The sequence below is a fragment of the Schistocerca serialis genome, chromosome 4, assembly GCF_023864345.2.
Source record: "Schistocerca serialis cubense isolate TAMUIC-IGC-003099 chromosome 4, iqSchSeri2.2, whole genome shotgun sequence".
Classification (NCBI taxonomy): Eukaryota; Metazoa; Arthropoda; class Insecta; order Orthoptera; family Acrididae; genus Schistocerca; species Schistocerca serialis.
The window spans coordinates 327,523,747-327,543,306 of NC_064641.1; the positions used below are offsets into that span (position 1 = coordinate 327,523,747).

Sequence of the window (19,560 nt, forward strand, 5' to 3'; positions counted from 1 at the left end):
ATGATTCCCTGTTGGGACTAGGTTTCTATTTAGTTCACCTGCTATATTCAGAAAGTGATTATTAAATACTGTACATATATGCAAGCTGGCCTCGGTGGTCTAGCGGTTCTAGGCGCACAGTCCGGAACCGCGCGGCTGCTACGGTCGCAGGTTCGAATCCTGCCTCGGGCATGGATGTGTGTGATGTCCTTAGGTTAGCTAAGTTTAAGTAGTTCTAAGTTCTAGGGGACTGATGACCACAGATGTTAAGTCTCATAGCGCTCAGAACCAACGTATATGCGACTTATCAGTAACACGGACATTCCCACTACGCACTGATTCTATATCCTCGACCTGTCTCTGCAGACCAGCCACTTCCTTTACGACTGACCATATGGTTTTAATTTTATCCTGAGACTTAGCTATTCTATCTGCATACCACATACTTTTTGCCTTCCTAATAACATTTTTAAGCACCTTACAATACTGTTTGTAATGGGCTGCTGCATTTAGATTTTGACTGTTTCTAACGTTTTGATATAATTGCCACTTTGTTCTACAAGATATTCTTATCCCTCTAGTCAGCCACCCAGGCTGCCTGTTTGTGCTAGTACCCTGTTTTGAACGTTCTAACGGAAAGCAACTTTCAAAGAGCACGAGAAAAGTTTTGAGAAAAGCATTATATTTATCGTCTACTATATCAGCGCTATAAACATCTTGCCACTCTTGTTCCTTGATAAAAGGTCTCTACAGCAACTGGATCAGCTTTCCTAAACAGCTGATGACTATGTTTAACACGTGTTCCAGCACAAAAATCTTTTAGAGTTAAAATTTGTGCATCATGATCTGAAAGGCCATTCACCTTTTTGCTAACAGAATTCCCTTCTAGTAATGAGGAATGAACAAAAATGTTGTCTATGGTTGTTCTACTGTTCTCTTTCACTCTTGTTGGAAAGAATACGGTTTGCATAAGATTCCTTGCAGAATCACTTATACAATTAATATTGAAGTCCCACATATAACTAACTTTTTGTATTTCCTATAAAGTGAACCTAGAACCTCCTCTAGCTTTAGGAAAAATGTTGTGAAATCTGAGTCTGGGGATCTATAAATAAGAACAATTAGAAGTTTAGCTCCGTTAAATTTAACCACACCTGCACAACATTCAAACACCTTTTCAGTGCAGTACTTTGAAACATCGATTGACTCAAATGGGATACCGTTTTTCACACACATGGCTACTCCCCCACACCGCAAAGAGCTCCTCGAAAAGCTGCCAGCCAACCTGTATCCTTGTAAAGGAAGCCTCTGAATTATCTTCTTATTTAAGAAGTGTTCAGATATACCAAACGGTCTTAGAAAAAAGTGTTCCGAGACTGTTACCTGAAATGCTCCTCCATTTCAGAGTCAACATCTATAAGCAGTTCACTTACTTTATCTCTAATACCTTGTATATTTTGATGAAATACACTAATTCCCTCATTACTCGGATACCTAAGCTTTTTCAAAAGTGATTCCTTTGTTAGAGAGACTTCCCTTAAACAGGAATACCTGTCAGCTGACTTCAGTCTAAAAAAGGTGCAGCTCTAACACCCACTACTGCAGGAATTTTCCCATGAGTGATCCCACCAACCCCACCTATGCTGTCACCTATAAGCTTTGCCATCCTCCCCTTCCCATACCTGTTGAGGTGCAGGCCATGTCTAGTCAAACCCGTCCTGCTGATAGACTCCACCGACACCACTGAAATGTGACCCACGCTTTCTGTCATCAGCGCACCCCCAAGTCTCATGTTATTACGCCTGACGGCTGTATTAAGGTGAGGCCGATCGTGAAGCTGAAACAGTTCCACGAAATGCACATTCGTGTTGCCAGTCTGAGTTGCTATCTTTTCCAGGTCACCATCTATGTTATTCTCCCCATCCCTATCAGTACTATTACCAGCCCCACCCACAATCACTACCTGATCCTCTTTATTAAAGTCCCTACATAACTCCCCTATGTTAAGTCACCTGAGCCAATCCTGCATTAAGCTTCACAATGCTGGTGATCTGGTACTCACTCCCCAGCACTTCCTGCAACTGCTGACCTACACCTCTGCCATGAGAACTACCTAACAGCAGAAACTTCTTCTTCCTCTTCGACTATGCAACTGTTCTAGCCACCGTAACTACTGAGGTCAGCTGCATGCTTCCTACATCTACAGCTACTAGAGATTCCTCTCCACTAGACTCTGACAGTTGGTCATATCTATCGTAAACACCAATAGTAAAACTATCTGAAAATCTTCTTGTCCTAGCAGATCGCTTGCCAACAGCCAGCTTCCATTCCCCAACCCCGTTCTCCCTCCTCATCCTATCTAGCTCCTCCTGTGCGTTTTTCAACTGCACCTGAAGGGCACAGATCTTACGCTCCTGCTCCTCTATCAACTTACTCTTGCTACATAACCTGCAGTTCCAGGAGAGGATCTCACCAGAATGCCCACTGGCTTCCCCACTGCATTCCCCCCCCCCCCCCCCCCCCCCAGTGAAAATACTTCGAACAAGTCTCACAACGCAATCCACTACTCACGAACCTACGGCAAAGCCCACACTTCTCACTCATGGTAAAATTTTACTTTTGCTAAGTTCCGCTACTACAATAAGATGTTAAAAATCTGACTACAATAATCACAGACTTACTCTACAAGGGAAGTAACTACTATTATTAACAGTATTAATAAACAACAAATGTGAATATACCAAAAGACTAATACAGAAAGAAAATCAAACGTCTAATGACACAGTAACGAAGCTGAAAACAGTTCCCAAAAGGTTCTTCTGAAATTATTTCACCACAAAACACAAAAAACACCGGTTGAAGACTACTAAAGTTCCTAAATAAACCACTATACACAAACAATTAATTAGTACTTAGCTTTCGATGCGCCGCTACAGCTACAACTGGTCAGCGCGAAATGTAAACACAGATAAGAGGTTAGTTGCTCGATACGAAACACTCAAAAATATCAGGTCACAACACAAGAAAGACAGAGGTGAATGAAGAAACCACTAATACGTCACCTATATAGTAAATATTATCACAAAAATCGTTAAAATACGTATCTGAAACCTAAAATTATATAAAAACTTGGAGAGCGATCTCACACGCAGTCACTCGCTTATGACGTCACCACCTCCACCGACACAACCTATTCCCCAAAACATAATGTGGCTTCAGACCTACTCTCTCTGCCTATTACCAACTCCTAAACCTCACCCATCTCCTCTCCGTCCAGCTTAACTCCCGTCTCTGTCATTTTTGCCTCCCTAGTTCTCGAAAAGGCCTATGATCACATATGGCATCCCAGTCTCCTGTTTAAACTCCAGACCTTCACCTTCGTATCAACTATGTTTGTCCGATTGCCTCCTTCTTCTCCCACTGCCCCTCCTAAGTTACCATCCATAACGCTGATTCCTGCACCTTTTATCCATCTGTGGCTGTGCCCCAGGGCTCTGTCCTCTCCCCTCTCCTCTACCTCCTGTACATAGCAGATACGCCCCAACCCTCTCCCTCCAGTCGACCTCCTGCTGTATGTAGATGACACTGCCTTCTTTGCGCCCTTTCCTACCCTTAAATGGTCCCATTGCCTTCTCCAGAATCATCTTGACCTTTTTGCCACATGGTGTAACCAGTGGCTCCTCAAAATCAATCCTTCCAAGACCAAGGCAATCACCATAAGTTGTACCACTAGCTACTTCCGTCTCCTTGATTTTTTCCATTACCATCTGCACCTGTCCTGTCTGCCTCTCTCTCCCACTCTCACCTACCTTGGACTCACCATTGACAGTCACCTCACCTGGATCCCTCATCGCAATTCTCTCAAATACAAAGCCCACAACACCCTCTGACTCCTTAAACTCCTCTCTGGCCAGACATTGGGGTTGAACCCCTCTACCATCCTCGACCCCAACACATCCTTAATCTGTACCATCCTCTGTTATGCCGGTCCTGCCTGGATATCCACCCCCCCCCCCCCAAAATTCTATAAGTCCCTCCTGATCCTTGAGCTCCATGCACTACACCTTGCCTTCCGCCTCCCGTCCCCCACGCGGATCCTCTGACCTGATTCATTTCCCCCATCTGCTCCTTTCCCTCGAACATATCCAAGTCCTCTACACCTCCCGCTGACTTGATCTCCCCCCCCCCCCCACAACCCCTGGTTGCTCCTCTGAACTCCTGCCTGCTGCCGCACTTTCACCGTTGCGTCCCTCCTACACTCCATCTCTACACACTTCATCTCCTTTCCTAAGGTGGCTTCTGTCATCTACCCCTCCCAGATGATGGCTTCTCTTCCGCCATTTATCCCTCATATCAAATCTGATCCTCGCCTCCCCCTACCTCCCTCTGTCCTTTTCCCAGGCTCCCTCTGTCCACTTCCATCCTGTTTCTTTTTCCCCGCCTACCCTCTCTTTGACAACTTTCTCTTCCTTAAGTCCTTTGGCTTTCCCCTCCACTGCCTTTCCACACTCCTTCTCACATACACCCTGTGTGTGTCATCTCCCTCCATCGGCTCCCCCCCCCCCCCACATGTTGCTTTTCTCCTCCTCCCCAATTTTCCCACCTCCCCTGACCAGTTCCTCCCCCCCCCCTCGCCCCCACCAACTGCTTTCGTGTTTCCTCTATAATGCAGTGCTTAAGTGATGTGTCAGTATTGCGCGTCCCGTTTTTTCTTTTTTTTTTTTTACATGTTATGAACAAAACCATCCTGTCACTAGGTGTCTTTTTAACTCCTGCGAACAAAATTCAGACTGTCGCCATGTTTTCTTTAATTGAACCTGTCTAATTACTATGTGTTTCAATCAGCATCACCAACCCCTTGTTTTATATTTTCGCCCTGTTGCAGATTACACCAGTCACCTTTTTATCCTCTGTTTTTATTGTTTATTCTCTACTTTTTTTTGCCATCAGTCTACTGACTGGTTTGATGCAGCCCGCCACGAATTCCTTTCCTGTGCTAACCTCTTCATCTCAGAGTAGCACTTGCAACCTACGTCCTCAATTATTTGCTTGACGTATTCCAATCTCTGTCTTCCTCTACAGTTTTTGCCCTCTACAGCTCCCTCTAGTACCATGGAACTCATTCCCTCATGTCTTAGCAGATGTCCTATCATCCTGTCCCTTCTCCTTATCAGTGTTTTCCACATATTCCTTTCCTCTCCGATTCTGCATAGAACCTCCTCATTCCTTACCTTATCAGTCTACCTAATTTTCAACATTCGTCTATAGCACCACATGTCAAATGCTTCGATTCTCTTCTGTTCCGGTTTTCCCACAGTCCATGTTTCACTACCATACAATGCTGTACTCCCGACGTACACCCTCAGAAATTTCTTCCTCAAATTAAGGCCGGTATTTGATATTAGTAGACTTCTCTTGGCCAGAAATGCCTTTTTTTGCCATAGCGAGTCTGCTTTTGATGTCCTCCTTGCTCCGTCCGTCACTGGTTATTTCACTGCCTAGGTAGCAGAATTCCTTAACTTCATTGACTTCGTGACCATCAATCCTGATCTTAAGTTTCTCGCTGTTCTCATTTCTACTACTTCTCATTACCTTCGTCTTTCTCCGATTTACTGTCAAACCATACTGTGTACTCATTAGACTGTTCATTCCGTTCAGCAGATCATTTAATTCTTCTTCACTTTCACTCAGGATAGCAATGTCATCAGCGAATCGTATCATTGATATCCTTTCACCTTGTATTTTAATTCCACTCCTGAACCTTTCTTTTATTTCCATCATTGCTTCCTCGATGTATAGATTGAAGAGTAGGGGCGAAAGGCTGCAGCCTTTTCTTACACCCTTCTTAATACGAGCATTTCGTTCTTGATCGTCCACTCTTATTATTCCCTCTTGGTTGTTGTACATATTGTATATGACCCGTCTCTCCCTATAGCTTACGCCTACTTTTTTCAGAATCTCGAACAGCTTGCACCATTTTATATTGTCGAACGCTTTTTCCAGGTCGACAGATCCTATGAAAGTGTCTTGATTTTTCTTTAGCCTTGCTTCCATTATTAGCCGTAACGTCAGAATTGCCTCTCTCGTCCCTTTACTTTTTCTAAAGATAAATTGATCGTCACCTAGCGTATTCTCAATTTTCTTTTCCATTCTTCTGTGTATTATTCTTGTAAGCAGCTTTGATGCATGAGCTGTTAAGCTGATTGTGGGATAATTCTCGCACTTGTCAGCTCTTGCCGTCTTCGGAATGGTGTGGTTGATGCTTTTCCGAGAGTCAGATGGTATGTCGCCAGACTTATATATTCTACACACCAATGTGAATAGTCGTTTTGTTGCCACTTCCCCCCCAATGATTTTAGAAATTCTGATGGGATGTTATCTATCCCTTCTGCTTTATTTGACCGTAAGTCCTCCAAAGCTCTTTTAAATTCCGATTCTAATACTGGATCCCCTATCTCTTCTAAATAGACTCCTGTTTCTTCTTCTATCACATCAGACAAATCTTCACCCTCATAGAGGCTTTCAATGTATTCTTTCCACCTATCGGCTCTCTACTCTGCATTTAACAGTGGAATTCCCGTTGCACTCTTAATATTACCACCGTTGCTTTTAATGTCACCAAAGGTTATTTTGACTTTCTGTATGCTGGGTCTGTCCTTCCGACAATCATATCTTTCTCGATGTCTTCACATTTTTCCTGCAGCCATTTCATCTTAGCTTCCCTGCACTTTCTATTTATTTCATTCCTCAGCGACTTGTATTTCAGTATTCCTGATTTTCCCGGAACATGTTTCTACTTCCTCCTTTCATCAATCAACTGAAGTATTTCTTATGTTACCCATGGTTTCTTCGCAGCTACCTTCTTTGTACCTACGTTTTCCTTCCCAACTTCTGTGCTAGTCCTTTTTAGAGACTGCCTACTGCGCTATTCCTTACTGCTGTATCTATAGCGTTAGAGAACTTCAAACGTATCTCGTCATTCCTTAGTACTTCCGCATCCCACTTCTTTGCGTATTGGTTCTTCCTGACTAATGTCTTGAACTTAAACCTACTCTTCATCACTACTATATTGTGATCTGAGTCTATATCTGCTCCTGGGTACGCCTTACAATCCAGTATCTGATTTCGGAATCTCTGTCTGACCGTGATGTAATCTAATTGAAATCTTCCCGTATCTCCCTGCCTTTTCCAAGTATACCTCCTCCTCTTGTGATTCTTGAACAGGGTATTCGCTATTACTAGCTGAAACTTGTTACAGAACTCAATTAGTCTTTCTCCTCTTTTATTCCTTGTCCCAAGCCCATATTCTCCTGTAACCTTTTCTTCTACTCCTTCCCTTACAACTGCATTCCAGTCGCCCATGACTATTAGATTTTCGTCCCCCTTTACATACTGTATTACCCTTTCAATATCCTCATACACTTTCTCTATCTGTTCATCTTCAGCTTTCGACGTCGGCATGTATACCTGAACTATCGTTATCGGTGTTGGTCTGCTGTCGATTCTGATTAGAACAACCCGGTCACTGAACTGTTCACAGTAACACACCCTCTGCCCTACCTTCCTATTCATAACGAATCCTACATCTGTTATACCATTTTCTGCTGCTGTTGATATTACCATATACTCATCTGACCTTAAATCCTTGTCTTCCTTCCACTTCACTGACCCTTACTATATCTAGATTGAGCCTTTGCATTTCCCGCCGGCCGCGGTGGTCTCGCGGTTCTAGGCGCGCAGTCCGGAACCGTGCGACTGCTACGGTCGCAGGTTCGAATCCTGCCTTGGGGATGGATGTGTGTGATGTCCTTAGGTTAGTTAGGTTAGTTAGGTTTAAGTAGTTTTAAGTTCTAGGGGACTAATAACAACAGCAGTTGAGTCCCATAGTGCTCAGAGTCATTTTTGCATTTCCCCTTTCAGATTTTCTAAGTTTCCCTACCACGTTCAAGCTTCTGACATTCCACGCCCCGACTCGTAGAACGTTATCCTTCCGTTGATTATTCAATCTTTTTCTCATGGTAACCTCTCCCTTGGCAGTCCCCTCCCGGAGATCCGAATGGGGGACTATTCCGGAATCTTTTGCCAATGGAGAGATCATCATGACACTTCTTCAATTACAGGCCACATGTCCTGTGGATACACGTTACGTGTCTTTAATGCAGTGGTTTCCATTGCCTTCTGCATCCTCATGTCGTTGATCATTGCTGATGCTTCCGCCTTTAGGGGCAATTTCCCACCCCTAGGACAAGAGAGTGCCCTGAACCTCTATCCGCTCCTCCGCCCTCTTTGACAAGGCCGTTGGCAGAATGAGGCTGACTTCTTATGCCGGAAGTCTTCGGCCGCCAATGCTGGTTATTTATCAAAATTTAGTGGCGGGGGTCGAACCTGGGACCGAAAACGTTTTGATTATGAATCAAAGCCGCTACCCCTAGACCTCTACTGTAGGCTGCAGAGCTGCATATTACGCAGCCCACTCCCTCCTCTGGGGACGGTGGGAATGGAAAGTCCTCTTTTCTTCTCTATGGATGTTTGCTGAAATTTTTAATTTTTTTCTCTACATTTTTCCCTGTCTGTCGTGTCTTATATCGAGATTTTTAATTTGTTGAGGTCTTCCATGATTTCCTTTACCCACTTGTTTTTCACATTATTAGGTGTCACTACGTTAAAAAATTTCTTGGCCAATCTATTTTCGTTCATCCTATGTGTGTATTCGTAGAGCGTTGCGCTTCTTTTTCTGATGTTGTCTATAATCGTCAGCATCTGTTCGTACAGCTCTTTTTAGGTATCTTTATTGTGATCCCCTCTTTATGAATCGGCGCGTAGATCTTTGTTTTTTCCTCTCTTGTTTTTCCAGCTCCTTGATTTTCGTCCTTCCCTTGATTACTGTTGTTTCTGAGGCCTCTGATAGGACTACTGTGCTGTAGTGTATTAATTTGGCGTTGATGGAAATCCTTCTGTTATTGTAATGATAAGTCTGTATGATTTTTGTCATCCATTGGATGTCGAGTTGAGTCCTATTTTCTGTATAATCTCTCCCAGAAATTTGAAACTTTCTATTTGTGTTAGCTTTACATACTTTCTTATCAGTGGTTGTCTGTCTGTGGATTTTGTGTCAATGTACTGCAGTATTTCTCATAAGATTTGTAGTTCTGTTTTGGCTAAGATTCGGTGTAGAGTCTGTAGAGCATCTTTAGCTTCTTTTCCGTTATTTGTTATCATGACTATATCATCGGCAAAGACCAGACATGTTATGTTGACGGTTTCATCGTTGTATCTTTACCCCGTTGACTCCTTTGTCCCATGTCCTGATTTTTTTCTCCAAAACTCAGTTAAGTAGAATGGGTGACAGGCCATCTCCCTGCCTGATTCTCGTCTTGATTTCGAATGGGTCCTAGATCTCTTCCATAAACTGTACTTTGGGTGTTGTATTTGTTAATGTTTCCTGGATCAGCTTTCTGGTCTTGTTGTCCTCCTTCTTTTCTTCCAACTTTTCGAAGCCTGTTTCTCGTTCTGTGAAGTCATAGAATTTTTGAAGTCGACTAATGTTATTGTGGTGTTCCTGGACTCTAGTGTTGTTGATATTGTTTTCAGGTGCCAGCCGGAGTGGCCGAGCGGTTCTAGGCGCTACAGTCTGGAACTGCGCGACCACTACGGTCACAAGTTCGAATCCTGCTAGGACATGGATGTGTGTGATGTCCTTAGGTTAGTTAGGTTTAAGTAGTTCTAAGTTCTAGGAGACTGATGACCTTAGAATTAAAGTCCTATAGTGCTCAGAGACATTTGTTTTCAGGTAGTAGATCTGCTCGTTGCATGACCTTCCCATTTTGATGCATTCTCGGTATTGTTTTATATGTGGAGCTAGCCGACTTAACAGGGGTTTGGATGGAATCTTATACACTGAAGAAGAGCCAAAGAAACTGTTACAGAAGTGCCGCAACAAGACGTGGTATTGACGCGGCTAGTGTCTAAGGCAGTGCTTGAGGGAGTTGGCACCATGAATCCTGAAAAGGCTGTCGATAAATCCGTAAGAGTATGAGGGGGTAGAGATCTCTTCTGAACAGCACGTTGCAAGGCATCCCAGATGTAATCAATAATGTTCATGTATGGGGAGACTGGTGACCAACGGAAGTGTTTGAACTCAGGAGAGTGTTCTGTAGCAATTCTGGAAGTGTGGGGCCTCGCATTAAGTTGCTGGAATTGCCCAAGTCCGTCGGAATGCACACTGGACACGAATGAATGCATCTGATGAGATATGATGCTTACTTAGTGTCACCTGTCAGAGTCGTATCTATACGTATCAGGGGTCCTACATCAATCCAACTGCACACGCTCCACACCATTACAGAGCCTCCACCAGTTTGAACAGTCGCCTGCTGACATGCACGGTCGATGGATTCATAAGGTTGTCTCCATACCTGTACGAATCCGTTCGCTCGATACAATTTGAAACGAGACTCAGCCGATCAGGCACCATTTTTCCAGTCATCAACAGTCCCATGTTGATGTTGATCGGCACAGTCGAGGCGTAAAGCTTTGTGTCGCGCAGTAATCAAGGGTACACGAGTGGGCCTTCGGCTGTGAAAACCCATACCTATGATGTTTGTTGATGGCCCAGCACTGAAATCTGTAGCAATTTGCGGAAGGGTTGTACTTCTGTCACATAGAACGATTCTCTTTAGTCGTCGTCCGTCCCTTCCTTGCAGGATCTTTTTCCGGTCGCAGCGATGTGGGAGAACTGGTGTTTTATCAGTTTCGTGATATTCGCGGCACACGTGAAATGGTCGTACGGAAAAAATACCCACTTCATCGCTACCTCGGAGATGCTGTGTCCCGCCGCTGGTGCGCCGACTATAACACCACGTTCAAACTCACTTAGCTCTTGATAAACTGTCATTGGAGCATAAGTAAACGATGTAAAAACTGCGCCACACACTTGGTGTCTTACATTAGCGTTGCCGACGGCAGCGCCGTATTCTGCCTGTCTACATATCTATGTATTTGAACACGCATACCTATGCCAGTTTCTTTGGCTTTTTAGTGTATGTTATCGGCGGAAGCGAGATGCATCTGCATTTATGTTCAAGCATGTACACTACTGGCCTTTAAAATTGCTACACCAAGAAGATGACGTGCTACAGACGCGAAATTAAACCGACAGGAAGATGGTGCTGTGGTATGCAAATGATTAGCTTTTCAGAGCATTCACATAAGGTTGGCGCTGGTGGCGACACCTACAACGTGCTGACGTGAGGAAAGTTTAAAACCGATTTCTCATACACAAACAGCAGTTGACCAGCGTTGCCTGGTGAAACGTTGTTGTGATGCCTCGTTTTGAAGCAGAAATGCGTACCATCACGTTTCCGACTTTGATAAAGATTGGAATGTAGCCCATCGCGATTGCGGTTTATGGTATCGCGACGTTGCTGCTCGCGTTGGTCGAGAACCGATGACTGTTAGCAGAATATGGAATCGGTGGGTTCAAGAGGGTAATACGGAACGCCGTGCTGGATCCCAACGGCCTCGTGCCTCTAACAGTCGAGATGACAGGCATCTTATCTGCATAGCTGTAACAGATAGTGCAGCCACGTCTCGATCGCTGACTCAACAGATGTGGACGTTTGCAAGACACCAACCATCTGCACGAACAGTTCTACGACGTTTGCAGCAGCATGGACTATCAGCTTGGAGACCATGGCTGCGTTTACCCTTGACACTGCATCACAGACAGGAGCGCCTGCGATGGTGTATTCAACGACGAACCTGGATGCACGAATGGCAAAACGTCATTTCTTCGGATGACTTCAGGTTCTGTGTACAGCGTCATGATGGCGATATCGCGTGTATTCTTCATCGCCATACTGGCGTATCACCCGACGTGATGGTATGGGGTGGCATTGGTTACACGTGTCGGTCACCTCTTGTTCGCATTGACGGCACTTTGAACAGTGGACGTTACATTTCAGATGTGTTACGACCCGTGGCTCTACCCTTCATTCGATCCCTGCGAAACCCTACATTTCAGCAGGATAATGCACGACCGCATGTTGCAGGTGCTGTACGGGCCTTTCTGGATACAGAAAATGTTCGATTGCTGCCCTGGCCAGCACATTCGCAAGATCTCTCACTAATTGAAAACGTCTGGTCGATGGTGGCCGAGCAACTGGCTCGTCACAATACGGCAGTCACTACAGTTGATGAACTGTGGTATCGTGTTGAAGCTGCATGGGCAGCTGTACCTGTATACGCCATCCAAGCTCTGTTTGACTCAATGCCCAGGCGTATCAAGGCCGTTATTACGGCCAGAGGTGGTTGTTCTGTGTACTGATTTCTCAGGATCTGTGCACCCAAATTGCGTGAAAATGTAATCGCATGTCAGTTCTAGTATAATACATTTGTCGAATGGATACCCGTTTATCATCTGCATTTCTTCTTGGTGTAGCAATTTTAATGGCCAGTAGTGTAATTCTTGCAGTGTTCCCATGTTGTGGTGCAAATCCTGAATGTGTGTGTGTGTGTGTGTATATGTGTGTTTCGAGTGACACTTTTCTTTTTTCCGCTCAGGATACCAGGTGGGATACAAGGTGCTAGACTTATCCGCTGACGGCGGCTTCCTGTCGCTGGCCTCGTGCAACAAGTTCGCCCAGCAGTGCTACGGCGTGATCCTGGCGCGCGACTTCAACGTCACGGGCCGCGACGCCGAGCTGCTGGCGGCTCACCGCGGCCTGGCGCGAGCCGGCCTCAACGACACCGCGCTCGGCCACCGCCAGCACCCCGACGCCTGCAGCCCGGGAGGGGTGGGAGCAGGCTCTGGCGCCGGCGGAGGCGCGGGGGACGCCGCCCTGCAGCCCGTGCGCTACGACGTCTGACGGCTGACCGCCGCCGCGCCGCTGCCGGCTGCCAACAGGTGGTCCACCCGCGCCCTCAAAACAGCAGCACGCAGTACTTGCTGTTACAGCAGGTGTCGTTTTCACTATTGCTGCAGTTCGTGCTGCTCGAATCACAAGATACCTATCTCTAGGCAAATTAAATTTAGAACTATCATTAATAATGCGTGTATGTCGTGAAAACAGATTTTGGGGCCATCTGTTTACATACAACCATTTTATAGCTCGGCTCTACTTGCTAACTGTGAATCTCGCACCGAAAGCGCTGTATAAGAGATCTGAAATAAAATGGTCTGTTTTACTAGTACACTAAACGCCAAACATAAATTAACTGCACAATTACACCATGTTTATTTTGTAACATAAAATATTATTTTTACGTGTTTTTTTTTTTTTGTTTTTTTTTTTGTTTTTTTTTTTTTTTTTTTTTTTTTTGTTGATATCCTCAGAAAAATGTCATCCATAATTTAAAGTCAACTACTAGCCCTCTGCATAATTCTAGTGTCTACAAGATTTCATGTGACACTTGCGGCGCCTATTATATCGGTCAAACAGGACGTGCCTATTCAATTCGCTGTAAAGAACATTTTCTGAGGAAAAACGGTTCGTGTGCCCCTAATTCTTCTTTAGGAGATCACCTGTTAATCACAGGACACTCTCCTTAAGGAGTTGAGAAGTTGGAAATTTTGCGTACTGAAAAAAAAAAGGGCGTGAACTTGATATTTTAGAGGAGCTGGACATTTTCAAGCATTTACTTTCGAATGACGAGCAGGTGCAGTTGCGCGGAAGAAGTTATTTCAATTGTATAAAGCCGCTGCTTGACGAGATCTAACACTTTGATGTACCAATTACTTCTTGCAGATTCAGAAATACCTTTTCTTTCTACTTCTTACGGCTCATATACGTAAATTAAAAAAAAAAACTTTTTTGGTTTTTATAACGTATCTTTAAAGCAATCAGTAATGTCATCTAATGGATTATTTCGTATGTCTTCTTTATGCATTTATTCTGGAATTTTTTAGTACAGCCAGTCATTCATTAGTTGTATTTTATATCATGCAGTATCCCGCTATTGTAATTACTTCATGTACACCGCTCAGGTCTTTATTTCCCTCTCTGCAGTTAAGAGAGTGGGTTACAAAATAGCTTGTTTTACCAATTAGCCACCAGATTGTCTTGAAGTTGCCGTGACGCACAAGTCACATGTTTCAGTTTTGTGTTGACTGTAGCAGAGGACACACGGCAGGCCCTAGTGGCTTGCACCTCTGTTGCGTTTTATTTTAATTCTGACTATCTGACGCTGTCAGGTATGACCACAGCTTTCGTATTTTTTTGGTACGTTATGCTGTAACATTTAGTTTTAATTTTTCCGAAGAAGGTGTCCCTTGTGACACTGAAACCTAGGTTACAAATTAATTGTGTTGGCGACTGAGGCCTGTGTTTTTCAAAATTTTGTATTATTTTTACTGTTTATAGCCATGTAACTGTCATTTAATCTTATATTGCTCAATGGCTTCGTTTTTGTAACTATCTGACAGACTAATGCTCTTGAATGCTTGCTGCTCCACAACTTTCAGAAATTTATCAAAGCTGCACAGAAATGTTTATTTGCCAAAATCGGTCTGCGGGTTAATAACCCATCATCAGTGGCATCTGATATAGGGAAACAAACTATCTATATTGGTTTCTACAAAATGACAAGTGTATATATAGCGGCAGTAATACAAGTCTGCTTACATTATTTACGTCTGTAGCACTGATAAGCATGTCGGTTAACACGACAAGAAATGAAATCTGTTCTGTAACATAGCATACAGGTTCTCATGTATATTACTCCTATCAGGTCTTAGGCAGTCACAATTCTTGATGACGTGTGACATAATTGTAAACACGGGACTGACAGGTTGAACAGTGTACATTACCTGTCTTTTGTTATTTCTAAGATAATATTTTGCGACATACGTTCATACATGTAAATTACAATTTTTAGACATTTTTACATGAAGGTAGAATATACTAAAGGTACAAAATTTCGAAATAATCTAACATATCACGTCAAATTAGACAGTTTTACATGCGGGACGTAGACTCCAGACCATTCTCCATAAAGCAGAAAAAGGCAAATTATTAAATATTCTAGAATTATTTGAAATATACACCCATATGACGAAACAAACGGACAACATGCTTACGGGATAAGATGCACAAACAAAATTTCAGAAGTGTTTTAACCAGCTAATGTTTGTTTGGAGTCTATGTCCTCGATATAAAAATGTCTAATTGGATGTGATACGTCGGAGTTTCTTGCTATTTTATACTTTCTTTTATGTATTCTACCTTCACGAACGATTTGCTGAAAAACTGTAATGTGTGTGTGTGTGTGTGTGTGTGTGGTGTGTGTGTGTGTGTGTGTGTGTGTGTGTGTGTGTGTGTGTGTGTGTTTGAATTAACAAAACACGACTAATGTAGACTCTTTGTTCTGTCAGTTCCATCTTTTCAGTATATCATAATTATGTTAAATGTTATGAAGAATTGTCACTGCCTAAGATTTGCAAACTGTATACTATGCAATAGGACGCGTTTCAGATCCCGTCATATTAATTGACAAGTATGTCACTGCTTTATTTTACTTCTAGTTATGTAGGACCAAATTGAGGACCAAATCTTCAATGTCATGGAACGTGTCAGTACATGAAATTAAAACATAAAAATAACACATAAAGTAAAATGTTAATGAATCCAAAAAAATACTGTCCATAAGTTTATGCAAACGCAATCAACAATATAACACAAGAATCAGCTTAATTTTTAAGGAGCTCCTCGACAGAATACAAGGAGTGACGCATGAGGAAACTCTTCAGCTTAGATTTGAAAGCACGTGGATTGCTGTTAAGATTTTTGAATTCTTGTGGTAGCTTACTGAAAATGGATGCAACACTACACTGAAAACCTTTCTCCACAAGAATCAAGGAAGTGCGATCCAAATTCAGACTGGATTTCGGCCAAGTATTAACTGAGTGAAAGCTGCTAATTTTTGGGAATAAGCTGATATCGTTAAATAGAAATGACGGTAAAAAATATATGTATTTACATACCAATTTCAGAATACCCAGACTAGTGAACAGGGGCCGATAAGACGTTCGCGAACTTAACACCCCTTGATGCCCGAACTACCCGTTTATGAGCCAAATATATCGTTCGAGAATGAGAAGAGTTACCCCAAAATATAAAACCATACATCATACGGATCAAAACCAGCAAACTACTTTTCGTGTTGAGCTGTGACTTACTTCAGATACCGTTCGAATAGTAAAAATGGCAGCGTTAAGTCTTTGAAGAAAATCCTGAACGTAGTCTTTCCATGACAATGTGCTACCTATCTGAACACCAAGAAATATGAACTGTTCAGTTTCACTAATCGTATGCCCATTCTGTGAAATTAAAAGGTCGGGTTCTGTGTGTTAGAAAATGTAAAATCTTAGTTTTACTGTGATTTAGCGTTTGTTTGTTTTCTTCAAGCCATTATTTGAAACAGTGCCAATGTTACACACAATACCCTTTACTACCGAGCTGATGTCATCAGCAAACAAAAATATTTTAGAATCACCTGTAATACTAGAGGACATATCATTTATAATAAGGAACAGGAGAGGCTCCAGCACTGATCCCTGAGGCACTCCATATCTCCCCCCCCCCCCCCACCACCACCACCACCACCACCACCATTTGACGATGCCCCATTCAGACGGAGCATCATAGCTATTCTTAACACTGTGTATAATGATCTTTTATTATCTGTTGTGAAAGTAAGAAGTGAACCAATTGTGAGCAACTCTCCATATTTCTTAATGGTTCAACTTCTGGAGTAATATTTTGTGAGCAACACAATCAAATGCCTTAGTTAAATAAAAAAAGATGCCTAGCGCTCGATACCTTTTGTTTAATCCATCGATTACCTCACAGAGAAAAGAGAATATAGCATTTTCAGTTAAACCACTTCTAAAATCGAATTGTTAATTTGGTAGCAAATTCTGTGAAATAAAATGATCACTTATCCTTATATACACGTCCTTTTCAACAACTTTAACAAACACTGATGGCATAGACATAGGTCTAAAATTGTGTACAGTATTCCTTTCTTCCTTTTTATAAAGCGGCTTTACTGCTCATTACTTCAATCGTTCAGAAAACTGACCATTCCTAAAGGAAAAATTACAAATATGGCTAAGTATAGGGCTAACATGTGCAGCACACTGCTTTAATATTCTTCTAGGTACTTCGCCATATCTCTGAGAGTCCTTTGTCTTCAGTGATTCAATTATTGAATCAATCCCCCCTTGTCAGAATCACAGAGGATTACTTTAGTCATCAGTCTCGGAAAGGCATTCCAAGAGAGTTATATGATTCCTTGAAGAAACTAGGTTTTCATTTAATTCACCACCAATTCTCAGAAAGCGATTGTTAAATGCTGCACATATATCGGACTTAGCAGCGACAGAAATGTTTTTACTACCAACTGGCTTAATATCGTCGATCTTGCGATGCTGGCCAGACACTTCCTTCGTGACTGACCATATGGTTTTAAGTTTATCCTGTGAATTAGCTATTCTATTTGCTTACCACACACTCTTTGCCTTCGTAATAATATTTGAAGCACCTTGGAATACTGCTTGTAATGAGCAACTGTTGTTCGATTGTGACTGCTAACATTTTGATATAATACCCACTTGGTTATACATATCCTTATACTGCTAGTGAGCCAACCATGCTGCCATTTACTGCTAGTACCCTGTTTAGAACGTTCTAACGGAAAGCAACTTCCAGAGAGCACGAGAAACCAGTTAAGGGAACCATTATATTTGTTATCAACATTATTGGCTCTATAAACATCCTGCCACTCTTACTCCTTCACGAGGTTTAAAAAACTCTCTATTGCCGCTGCATCAGCTTTCCCACATAGTTTGTAGTTATATATAACAGCTGTTTGAGTACAAAAACGTTTTAGAGTTAAAATCTGTGCATCACGGTCTGAAAGCCCATTCACCCTTTTACTAACAGAATGACCATCTGATAATGAAGAATGGCTAAAATGGTTCAAATGGCTCTGAGCACTATGCGACTTAAGTTCTGAGGTCATCAGTCGCCTAGATCTTAGAACTAATTAAACCTAACTAACCTAAGGACATCACACACATCCATGCACGAGGCAGGATTCGAACCTGCGACCGTAGCGGTCGCTCGGTTCCAGACTGTAGCGCCTAGAACCGCACGACCACTACGACCGGCAATGAAGAATGAATGAAAATATTGTCAATAGCTGTGCTACTGTTCCCCTGCACCCTGGTTGAAAAAAAAAAGATTGCATCAGATCATATGAATTTAGGAGATCTTCCAACATCCTTTTCCATGCACAGTTACACACTACAGAGGTACGTAATATGAGTAGAGTTATAGTACTCCTTCTATATATACCGTTGTCATTTGGTAGAAATCAGTTTACTTACATTTTTTCGTTCCTCTGTATCATATGCCATTAATGATGTCAACCAGTTTTGGAAAATAAACATTTCTAGTGCACTTCATGGTGTATAGAAGACGTACTTTAATAAATTATTGCGTAATATTGGTAAAAGGATTTGCGACATGTAAGGTCTACTCTTGAGCACCGAATCTAGTTGTTCTAATATTGAAGTTGTCTCGTGATCAGCCATCTATACCTGTCAATATCGTACTCCGTTGCACATGCGGTTCACGTCAGTGAATTCTCGTTGAGTGTGTCGCTCCCATTATGGTGACGACACTATACATTTCTGTCGTGATATTCGTGAGAAAATGATCTTTAAATAAGAAACCAACAATTGTAAAGTTCCTGAGCTACGAATTATTATTGATCATTTAGAACCTCAGCACCGACTGTTAATGTTAATGTTAATTTTTGTCAGTCACGTAGACACTTCGCCGAACGTTGAAATGAACACAATACTTTGCTTTTTATTCACTCGCAATATCTTACCTTTTTGTACTCTCAGCATGATTTTCACAATCACTGCGTATTATCAGTCCTGCCCACATGCTCCCAACCATCACCACTCGAAATTCACTATCGCCTCTCCGGTTCTCTCTTCCTCTCTCCCTTCTCTCTCTCTCTCTCTCTCTCTCTCTCTCTCTCTCTTTCTGTCTTCCTCGCTCCCTGTCCCTCCCTCCCCATTCCTTTGTGACATTCGCCACATTCCGACCGCCCATTTAACAAGGGTGTGCCACCTGCCTATTAGGTTCTGATAGAGCGAACACCACGCAAGAGTTCGCAATAGTGAAACATATGTCTCGCACATAGTAGGCTGACGAGCCTAGTACTTTTCTGAACGATTATTTTTTGCGGGATATTTCGTACTCAAAGAATTAAATCAAAGTGCACTGAGTCGAGGAGCTAATGCTTTAATCATATATGTGTTAATAAAAACGTGAGGTGACATATGTGTCAAACGACTTATTACATTAGAATGAGATTTGCACTCGGCAGTGGAGTGTGCGCTGATATGAAACTTCCTGGCAGATTAAAACTGTGTGCTGGACCGAGACTCGAACTCGGGACCTTTGCCTTCTGCGGGCAAGTGCTCTAACAACTGAGCTACCCAAGCACGACTCACGCACCGTCCTCACAGCTGTACTTCTACCAGTACCTCGTCTCCTACCTTCC

General features: G+C 42.7%; 1 protein-coding gene across 1 annotated transcript in view; it reads left to right on the plus strand.

Moving 5' to 3' along the window:
* LOC126473796 (uncharacterized) overlaps positions 1 to 13,177 on the plus strand; it is an 88,820-nt gene extending 75,643 nt beyond the window's left edge. The window contains exon 4 of the mRNA XM_050101073.1: positions 12,541 to 13,177. Within this exon, the coding sequence (XP_049957030.1) occupies positions 12,541 to 12,845 (305 nt within the window). The 3' untranslated portion in view covers positions 12,846 to 13,177. The remainder of the gene's footprint in view (positions 1 to 12,540) is intronic.
* The last annotated feature ends 6,383 nt before the right edge of the window (positions 13,178 to 19,560 follow it).